This window comes from Cylas formicarius, unplaced genomic scaffold (genome assembly GCF_029955315.1).
Source record: "Cylas formicarius isolate icCylForm1 unplaced genomic scaffold, icCylForm1.1 PGA_scaffold_8__14_contigs__length_24414737, whole genome shotgun sequence".
Lineage (NCBI taxonomy): Eukaryota > Metazoa > Arthropoda > Insecta > Coleoptera > Brentidae > Cylas > Cylas formicarius.
In genome coordinates, this window is record NW_026844361.1 from 227930 (window position 1) to 239506 (window position 11577).

The following is an 11577-nucleotide window of genomic DNA, read 5'->3' on the forward strand; positions in this document are numbered from 1 at the left end:
AATAAAGTATAACAATTAGAAATATAAATATTGTTACTGTTATGAATTTTCGTGTTGTCATTGTCAAAATGTATTTTACTGGTGATTTAATTCATTCAATAACTGAAGATTGGCCTATAAACATTTCTGAGTTAATCATACCGACCCCTTGAAAAAGCTATATTACAACTTTACTATAAAATGTATACGCAAATATTTGGCCACCTAAAAATTTACATGGAATTTCCGTTCTTCAATGCATCACCCAGTATAATAATTCCTAGAGTGTTTGATTGTCGAAAATTCGGTATTAAAATTTAAATTTAAGTATTAACATTTATAAATTAACTGTCTTCAGTTTGTCATTCTGAAAAATAAAAAAAATATTAAACATTAATTTAATAATTAATTAATAATTAAGAAATTTCCACAGCTTTCTATGGTTAAAGATGCACAAAAAAAATAGACACTTTTAAATAGGTAAAATTTAATGTACATGTATAAAAATGTATATTATGGAACGAGGGCGATAAACGGCATTTGAGTCACGAGGTTATCTGTCACGAGCGGAGCGAACGCATAATAATTAAATAATAAACAAATAAAAGTTTATCAAACATGTTGCATACTATACTTTTGCTACGACTGTTCGATTTTTGGGTACATCTTTGCAAAACAACACGAATACATTCACTGACAAACATCAAAATTCAAGCCGTTCAGTAAAATCTCCGAAAGCATCCGATTGCTCCCAAACCCGTGCGGTAAAATTCCCGAGATGTCCGAAGGGGCTCGGATCCGTGGGACAAGAAACTGACGCGGTGAGATGGTACTTTTCGAAAAGCTGGATCGCCGTATATTACATAAGGAAGTAGAGAAGTAATAATTACCATGGAAATTTTCGTTTTCTTTAATAATTTAACGTCTGTCAGAACGCGATGTGTCGCTTAATAAATAATTGAAGAAAATCAATTTTATTAAGGTGTCATTAATATGTCTATTTATTTTAAACATAAACCCTAACAACTGTTGACATAATGCAGCAGAGGGTGTTTAATTAACCAATGCAAAAAACTTGGGGGTGATTCCTTGCTTAAAATAAAGGGTAGTATGCTATATAAGGGTTGGGTCAAAAAACAATTATTAAGAATGTATCGCGCTACAAATATGGCGGAAAAAGAAATTGATAGTTGCACTTTTTGAGAGAGATTGAACTACAGTACCCCTATCAGTCTTCATAACTATATATAAAGAAAAAAATACGCAATGACACAAAAAATATATATTTTTAATATGTTATTTAGAATCTATTATCTTCGAAAATTTTAAATTTTAAATTTTAATTTACTTCCTATCATTTTGGATTTCGTTTCAAATAGAATACCCATTTTTAAATATAGACCCCCATTTTATCTTTTCGCGCCAAATGTTAATAAAAGTATGTGGCAACAGCGCCTGGTTTGGTAAAGTCGGTGCAATATGTCAATTTTTGTTAACAATGATCTGATAAAGGAGTTCAACTGTTTGATTGAATAATGTTTATCAAATACGCTAAAACTTAGTTTGTTAGTTTTATTTTCCCCTCTTGGGTTGCTCAAGAAGTTATAGTCATTTATGTATTTTTTCATTCATGTTTTCGAAAGACCTCAGACTTTTTCATCTGGCACGCCCAACTCTCATCAGTTTGTCATGTTTTATTCTGTCAAAAGCTTTCTAGTAGTCGATAAAATTTTCTGTGATCTCTGCGTTATCTGTACCAGTTCTGCTAATTCCCGCCCCTGTAGTTTTGAAGTTCGCTGCGGAAGTTGCTCTAAATTAGAAAAAAAGTATATATTAGCAATAGTTCCGTTAAGATCTGCAACTCGAGATCATATTAACACATAATAAAATTAATTTGTGGTTTAAGCTTTGCGTTAGAGTTAATCTTTGGTAATAGTAGTGTTCATTTTCCTATCTTCTTCCATGACATAACCTAAAAAATTGCTTCACTTACCTGATTGGTGCGCAAAAAAAGTTCCCCGTTTCGTCCTCAGAATCCTCTCGTTCGAGTCGACAAAATTGTTGATCTTGTCGGCGAGCTGCAACGCCAACGACTGCAGCCTCGACGGCTCGCTGCGATGCATCACCACCATTTGCGTCGGATCGTCTAGGGATGCCTTAAAACATAGGCGTATTTTTAAGTATCAGTATATAATTATTAATATGCTCTCTTTTCTCCATCAACTCAATAATAGAATAACAAAAACTAACTATATACTTGCTTATTTCTACGCAATTAAAATACAGAAAGCCGCAAGCAAAACAGCCGACAACAATTGACGAGGGTCAAATAAAAAATACCGCTTTCAGAAGGCGTTAAATATTTAATCTCGCTCCTCGCTCTATATGGTTTTTCATATTTTAATTGTGTAGGAAAAATAAGCAAGACTTTGCCTCGGAAAGCCACTGGCATAAAAAATTGTAATTTAGTAATTTAATAAGTCTGCCTTTTATCACTACATATAAAACTACCTCCATCCAGGTAATCTGTAGAATGTCATTAATAAGAAACCAACCTAGGGATATTTGAGTTAAGAGCAGGGAAACTTCTAATGAGTCTAAGGTCACTTAATGTGAGTACACAACAATGTTTATTTGGTCGATAGTACGTGGTGATTTGATTCAGAAACTTTTTTCCTAATATTTTTTGAAGGAGTCGCATTAAAAAGCGGAAAGGCGACTAAAACCATAATATCGGTTTTAGATTAATTAGGGAAATAAGTCAGAGTTTCTTATATCAGTAAGAATTTCTGAAAAAGTAACTCAGAATTTCTTATGTAAGTCTTTCGTAAGGTAAGCTGCGAATCGAAACAGTAAATAGTACGTCCAAATAAGTTTTAAAATTTTAATTGTAATGTGAAAAGAAAACTAACACTGTCAATATTTTTAAACATTGAATATCCTGGACCTCCGAAACTGACATTTGTTGAACTCAATCCAAATATTTTGGTGTCTAGTATCTCGCACGTTGTTTACGATTTACCCTGTATATCCGATGTTTCCATTCACAATGTTCCTGACGACAGAGTTGTGTCAGAAATTCCGCCTTCTATTCAAGAAATTCTGACTTACTTTGCAGAAAAACTGACTTTAGTGAGAAGTTGTTACTTGTTTTCAAGAAATTGTTTCATTTTTCGGAAATTATTACTTATTTTTTAGAAATTCTGAGATATTTCTCAGAAATCCTAACTTGAGTGAGAAATTCTTACTTGTTTTCAAGAAATTACGTTTTATTTTTCAGAAATTATTACTTATTTTTTAGAAATTCCGACATATCTTACAGAAACACTAAGTGGAGTGAGAAATTCTTACTTATTGTCAAGAAGTTATGAATGATTTTTTTAAAAATTATCATTTATTTTTTAGAAATTCTGACTTATTTTTCAGAAATATTAACTTAAATGAGAAATTCTTACTTGTCAAGAAGTTATGAATTATTTTTTAAAAATTGTTACCTATTTTTTAGAAATTCTGATTTATTTTTCAGAAATATTAACGTAAGAGAGAAATGCTTACTAGTTTTCAAGAAATTATTATTATTTTTCACAAATTATTACTTTTTTTACGAATTCTGACATATTTTTCAGAAATTTGTACTCATTTTTCGGAAAGTCTAATTTATATCAGAAATAGTAGTTGATTCCTCAAAAATAATAATTAAACTCAAAATATTTTCTCTATAAAACTAAGATTTAATTTTCTTTATTTTATTTATTCTTTATTGGCTTTGTAAGAGTTAATTTCAATTTAATAAAGTTGTTTTTATCGCCATATTGGTATAGAGTGTCCTCATTTTTGTGGAAACTAAAAAAATATTCTATATCATACCCATAAACCAAGTAAGTATCAAATCTACAGCTAAAATTTCAAATTACGTAAAAAGTGGGATGGAGCGGTCAAATAAAAAAAATAAACACACATGTAATGATGACTACTCACCATCAGTTCCTCGTTGATGATCATCTTTGAAATGATGGAATCGACGACGGGCTTCTCTAACTCGAACATGTCGGCGAGCGTCTGCATCGATATCGAATCGTACACATTGGAATAACGAAACAGGTACGTCCTCAGGGATTCTTCCTTGATCAGTTTCGTGAGCATCGCTCGCACCGCGTCTGCCTGGTAGAACAGCTCCCACACTTTCGCGTTCATTTTGTCGTTGATGATGAAGTTGTTGCACGCGAGCCAATTGCCGTTGCGCATCGCTTTCGCGGCAGCTACCACGTGCTCGTGCATGCTCTCCGGTGGCAGGACCAGACTCTGTTTCTCCGACGACCTGCGACAACGCACCTACGTGACACCACCAAATCGTGTTCGGGACGAAAATCGAAAAACTACGTAAATTCTTTCATGTTTTTTGAGCCTAGTTGATATTTTTCGTATGGTCTCTCCAATGTATTCTTTGCCGCATATACACTGAATGCTGCAAACTCCTCATATCTCAAACGGAATTCGATTTTGTCTTTGATGGATCGAAGATGTTGAGAGATTTTTGGACCAGTTGCAAGTCTGATTTGGACGTTATACTTCTTAAGAACTTTTGATATGTGGTCAGTGATGTTTCAATGTAAGGAAGGACAACAACAACAACAGTGGCTAGTGTTGGATTGCGGTCGCAATCATTTTTGTGGGAAGGTTGTGGTGAAGTGTATTTTGTGATGGAATGCTTAATATTAGAGAGAAGAGCAGATCTAAAGTGTAATTATGGGTTTAGTGACTCGGGTGTAAATCGGTGTGCATGCATAAGTTTTCTGTAAACAGATTGACCCAATGTTAGGTCTGATTTTCTATTAATAGAAATATCATTAGTTTTTAATTCATTGGTAAAACGTGAGTTAGGGTGGTTAAGATAATCTAGGAGGGATTCTTGACCATGAGGCCAACTAACAACAGCATCATCTATGTATAACTTTGGTCTTAGATGGAAGGTGTCGGAGCTTTGTAACGGGTGAATTATTTCATTTGGCTGAGTTTAGTATTTAGCTCATCCTAGGGAAATTCCATCATCGATGAATAAAGTGATAGAAGTTTCTGGCGCCCAATTTCATCCGGGTATTAATTTGAGTTCCGGACAGAGAAAACTTAAATGTGAAGGTGAAGACCTGATCTCGTCGTGTGCGAAAGAGTTAACACATGCATTTTGTCCCTCTAATTTTTTGTGTGCACCTCGTGTAAAGGATTACAGTAATTGAGTATTGTAGTGGTAAGTGATTTTGTAACTTAACTACCCTCCGTTAACACCAAGAAGCCACACATACCTGTGTGTAAGAACCCATCATTTTCACTTCCTATTGTTTAGTACACACATATAATTAGTACATAAAAATTCTATAGTTAATTTTTCAAAGAAACTTCCACAGATTACTGTAATACTCTTCACAAAACTTCTGAATTCCTCCTGCGTCGGTTTTTGGTGAGTCGAACTTGCTAACGTTTCGCCAATCATCCTGTTGGCAGTTTCAGTCAAGTTCTGAAGAAACCAACAGGATGATTGGTGAAACGTTAGCAAGTTCGACTCACCAAAAACCGACGCAAGAGGAATCCAGAAGTTTTGTAAAGAGTATTCTAGAGTTAATCTATTATTCTATAAGTACCAAAGTGCAAAGACCAAATTACGTTTGTTCATAACCTTCCTTCAATTCCTCCACCCCTCAAACAATATATAAGCAGGTATAGAGTAAATAAAATACGAGCCAGTTTCAATTAAACTCGGAAGAAGCCAATAGGATGTTGTAGTTTGTGGAATTTTCTTTGAAAAATTATTTAGTTGTGCTAAATTCCATTTTCAAAACTCTGCGGTTCTAAAACATTCAAACATTCTAAAAATTTTAAACCGTTTTTCATCTTAAAATTCAACTCTTTCCTTTTGACAGATAGATTAGAAAAATTCGTAAAAAACAATTGAAATGCTTCCGAACAAAAAAATGAAAATACCCTACGGACTCGAAAAACTCTGATCCACAATGTTATGCGGAGGGATTTTTTAACTAGAGCTCATATAAATACGTTACGAGTTCAACGTCGAGAATATCTAAAAAGTTTAGGTACTTATTGCAAGAACAAATGCGGCAATGCTGGTGACGCTTTAAAAGCGAATAAGTATATGGAAAAACGTATACATATCAATGGTATACGTTACATGTTCTTTGAGTTTCTTTGCAAAAATATTCAATTACCTTAACTGCTGATAGAACGTCTTGGAGATCATGCGCTTGCGCGCGTCGAACTCGTTCGCGGCCATGTACGGGATCTCAATCAGCATAGCGGACACCAGGTACACGCACTCCAACATTTCGAGGTTGATGTGCATGTGGAACGGAATCTTCTCCTGCTCCTTGCTGCCCTCGTGCTGGCGCTGCGGCAGCAGTGCTTGAGCGAGCAGTTCCTTCGGCTTGCCGGTCATCATCAGATCGACCAGACAGTTGTGTGCGTCCTTGATATTCGCGTGGCGGAACGCACACAGCCCGAGGTGCGCCATCGTGCGGTTGTAAAGGATTTGGGTGCTCGGATCCGAGTGCTGGATGGTCTCTTGCAGGTGGGACATTACTTCCAAGTCCCGTGCCTACGACAACTCACTCTTACCTTCCTCCTTAAAATCTTGCGCTTGGTGTTTTAAAATAAAGGAAATCGTCACAATCGGAGCAAAAACGATGGTTTTTGTACCATTCAGTTTGAAGCTTTAAATAAATACACAGCCGAAACTAAGAAACAGGCAAACTTCAAGAAACAGGTTATCCAACAAGACACCTATTGTAGTTTATATCTACTATTTCTTACAAAATATCTAAAACTAACTAAAAAAGCACGTATTTAGCAGCAAGAATTCCACTGATTTAGTAAATAAAAATTGAGAAATGTTTTTGAAAACGGCGTTTGTCACAATTGGAGCTTGAACGTGATATTCGAATGACCACTCGAACTTTTTACATCTTTTAATTTGAAGGTTTGTATAACAACTCTTTTTATATCTTTGAAGCTTTGAAGAAAAACACCTGTTATATTTTTTAATTTGAAGCTTTGAATAAAAAACTTTTTTTAAATGTGTTTTAATTTGAAGCTTTGAATAAATATTTTCAAAGAAACTTCCTTCTGCGTCGGTTGTTGATTAATCTGACTTGCTAACGTTGTGCCAATCATCTTGTTGGCTTCTTCAGAGCTTAACCGAAGCTTCAGGGGCGGAGCTCAATGAGAGGCACAAACATTGTCTCCGATGATTAATTCCCATATTGTTGAAAGGTAAAGACCTGAGTCGCTGTTAAGATTGTTTGGTTGCTTATAGATTACATGCCCCTTTCCTTTACCTCCGCCCCCCTCCTCCCAATAAATATATACAAGCAGGTACAGAGTACGCTGCAGCTGCAGTCAGTTTCACCAAGTTCGATTCATCAACAACCGACGCACGAGGAATCCACAAGTTTTGTAAATAGTATTACAGTAGCCTGTGGAAATTTGTTTGAAAAAATATTTATTAAAAGCTCATATTTGACATCACAGAATTAGTAAATAAAATTAAACATTTAAAACTACCAAATAACGGCGAACTAATTTCATCTGATCGAGTTTTTATACCTGCGTAATTATGATAGCTAATTAAAATTATGAACATGAGCAATTATGGAAATCTCGAGCACTCATGAGAAATTATGGTAATTATGGTATGGTAAATAATGGTAATCAAGCGAACGTCGGAGCATTCGGAAATCACTGATTCGCGCAATACGGTCAGAATTTTTACCAAACCCAAATCAAATCATTATACCAAGACTACTATAATAAACCGCTGATGTGTGTAACTTCTAGAATCAAGTTAATAAAAGTTTAAACACCTCAAGGAATTAACATAAATATAAGAACTTATATTCCTAATTGATTTAAGTCATGGGGACCTGGTTTTTACAAATGAGGAAAATGTTAGTCAGTTAGATTGGTTAAACGTACCTGGAACCAGTTGTCGTGCAGAGCGTGATGGTACATGTGGGATAAGATGGCCCTCGTCCTCAACCTGTTAGTGTTATCTTTCGCGTACTTGCAGCGTTTTTCCATCTCAGTGACGGAGGTGACGACCTCTTTGGAGAGCTCACCTGCCTTTGTTCCAACACCCTCGGGTCGAACTTGTAATACAAATGCTCGATTTTCCTCAAGTAAACGCGACACAGCTCCGACTGCACGTTCGTCCTCTACAAGTATGGAGAACATCACAAAGAATCGAATGTTCAAATGGGGAAAACCACATATGCTATAATGAGCATTTGTCCAAATCACCCCAGACACCGCTGACAAACACCCAGAGGCGGCCGAAACATTTATGCAAATAGAGAGGTTAAAATACCAGTGTAAACACGGCTCAGATAGCCAATTAATTTATAATATGCTGTTAAATTATTTTACTTTGGTTAATTATCTATACAGGTGGTGTTTGGTCCGCGTGGAAACGGACTTTGGCCGCAGCTGGCACAGCAAGAAGTCGCAAAAAATTACTCAGGACGGGATCAAAAGATTTTTGATTACTTAACTGACCCTACCTCGCTTTTGGTCTTCCTTTCGAAGGGGCCGACCCGTGCTGCGTCCTCTGTGTCTCGGGTGTCTGATGCGTTCAACGGCACTTTTAGAATCACACGATGAGAGCGACCGATTTAACATTTCACGGTGATTTTAAGTGGAGAATCCACATAAGGGCGCTGGCGGGTATATATGGCCAGTTAAGCTCAAGACTTTAATACCGAAAGGAAGAAGAATAACTTCTTGGTGATGTTCTCGCGGCCAATAAACAAGTTATAGGTTTATATAAATAAATTCATAAAAACCCGAAAAAATAATAAAATAAAAACTAAACATACCGCCCACCAAAATGCAGTAGGTATTTTCCCATAAAAAACAACAAACGGTTCCGAAAAAATGATACCCTTGTTTACCTACAATTTATAGGTTAAAAAATAATGAACATTCAGAATTTTGCTAACAATTATTACCAATAGAAGTGCTAACATCTTGTATGCTTTAACAGTGGTAACATTGAGACAAATTCTGCCTGATGACTCGTTTGGAAGCAATAATTCAAAAAAGGAAAGAATTTTTGTGGAAAAGTCGAGTAAACATACTTTTTAGATTCCTCTTTCTGAATATCTGGTGAGTCGAGAGTAGGAGTTGGATTGTTCGGCCATTGGTCAGACGAACGACGTAGCCACCACATAGAGTTGTTCAATAGCTTTTCCGGCAACATACCACGTGATGCAATATCACCTGTGTTGGGACAAATCTCCAAGAAGATGGAGGAAGAATATTCTGAATATGAGATATGCCATTTGCGAAATAGGTTTTCTATTGATATGGACGCGCTCTTATCAAACCAAGACCTACCTTGGAGTTAGAACATGCGAAAAGGGACTCAAAACCAAGATCAGAATAACTGGCTTTGATGAAAGAAATTAAATCAGCTACCAAAACTGAAGCTGAAGTTCGAGGCGAGGAAGGGAGATCTTTTTTAGTGGTGCAACTTTGGTCTTGGCTGTCACTAGCGTGGGAAATACACTGCCATTTGAATCGGCGACTCGAAAATACGCGCATGCGCTGAAACTAATTTCCGAAGCATCGCCGAAAACATGGAGTTGTAGAGACTGAAGATTTGGTGTCAAGATGTATCTGGGAATTTTTATCTGAGAAATCAAGGGTAATTAGCTTCGGTGTGTCAACCATCAATCGACAATATCTTGAGTTGGCGTATCATCCCAATCTACACCCTCTGTCCACATCAATTGCATTAGATGCTTTGCAAGAAATATGCAAGGTGATATCAATCTGATTGGATCAAACGTACGTGCAATGGTAAAGAGAATTGACCTTTTCGTACAAGAATCGTCGGTTTAATTGACCTAATATGAAAAGACATCATTCACTGGGTCCCATTGGAGACCAACAACTTTGGGAAAACAGTCAGTGCCAGCGTCTAGTGAAACAGAAGTTTGTCAAATATTTGATGGAATTGTATTAAGAAAGTTGAGATCATTACTTACTTGACTTCTTGCGCAGGTCAAAACCTGCGGAATTTAATAACTCAACAAGCTCTGCTTTAAGAGTCAATGCTTCCTCCAGGGTGTAAGCACCTGTGCAGATATCGTCGGCAAATATGTCGGATTGCAGAACTCTTGAAGTGTTAGGATATGCTTCTGAGCCTTCTCGTGCCAGTTGCAAAATGACTCGAAGTGCCAAAAAAGGAGATGATGCAATTCCAAATATAACACAGGTAAGACGATCTTCTTGGGTAGGCTGCTCAGGAGAAAATCTCCATTCTAGGCTCTGATAATCCCGATGCTTGGGGTCTAGTACAATCACATGATACATGGCTACATGGCTTTCACAAGAAAATGCTATTGGAAATTTTCTGAAGTTAAGGCAAATTGCCGGGATGTCTTTTTGGAGTTTAGGACCTGACAGAAGAAACTCATTGAGTGATCCTTGTAGAGTAGGTATTGGTATTAAAGGGGGGCGCCCTCGCGGGCGTCCAAGCACTTAGGCCACCAGATGGGCCCGTTATGCCCCCAAGCCACTCTAGAGGGCGTCCAGAATGCCGCCCCTCCTATAGAAGATCAGCAACTCCTTTAGCCCAATACCGTGCACTGAGTCCGGATCGATCAGGGTCATTCCAAAGACTGACATTCTTGCCCATGTCAAAACAGAGCACTCGGTGAGCAGATGATACGGGATCTCCTCCCCTTCCATGCACCACCTGCACTCCGGTTCGTCTCCAATGCCTAGCAAGCAAAGATGCCTCCTAAACCTGCAATGTCCTGTGTAGGCCCCTGTTAGTGCTCTACACTCCCTTCTGGTCAGTCTAAGCAGCTCCCTGGTCCGAGAGAGGGCGGGCCCATCCATCGCCTCCCTCGCCTGCCTCATTCCCGGAGCAACTCTCCAACCCACCGCGGCCCGGACCATGGTACGTAGATCCACTGCATGATCTTCGGCCTTAGGCCCCAAGTACCTCCTACCGCTCTCCGGCACGCCCACAGAGCTTCAAAGGCCGACCTGGTCCTTGATCTTATATGTTCCTGGAAGGTCAACTTGGAGTTCAACCATACCCCCAAGTACTTGGCACTTCCGCTTGCAGAAAGAGGCACCCCATCCATCGAAACGTTGAGGTTGCACTCCATCTTCCTTTTTCTGGTGAAGATGACCATCTCCACCTTGCCAGGATTGACAGCCAACTTGTTGTCCAGGCACCATTGTTAGAATTTTACCAATGCCCTGTTCAGGAGCCCCTGCATCGTCCTCACGTCCGTCCCCTGTGTCATTATCACAGGGTCGTCTGCATATGCCTGAGCATAGACCCCGTGTTCTTCCCTCAGAATATGCAATATCTCGTTCACCACTAGGCACCTCAGGAAAGGGTGTGGACAATCCCGTGATAACCGATGGAGACCTGCTCCTTACCCACTCTTGCCTCGACCCTCTGGTCGGTTAGCATGGAGCGGATCCACCTTACAATGGCCGTCCCCATTCCAGTACGCTCCACCGCCCTGCGTATCGAATACAGGGCCGTGTTATTGAAGGCCCCTTCGATGT

At 38.1% G+C, this 11577-nt stretch overlaps 1 protein-coding gene across 1 annotated transcript; it reads right to left on the reverse strand.

The window, feature by feature from the left end:
• Nucleotides 1–447: 447 nt before the first annotated feature.
• LOC132705847 (eukaryotic translation initiation factor 3 subunit C-like) lies at nt 448–9119 on the reverse strand. Its single transcript, XM_060676771.1, is given in 8 exon segments — nt 448–1789; nt 1973–2135; nt 3958–4297; nt 6198–6583; nt 7960–8105; nt 8108–8198; nt 8859–8933; nt 8991–9119. Coding segments are annotated over 8 exon segments (1335 nt in total). The 5' UTR covers nt 9009–9119; the 3' UTR covers nt 448–1673.
• Between the last annotated feature and the right edge of the window lie 2458 nt (nt 9120–11577).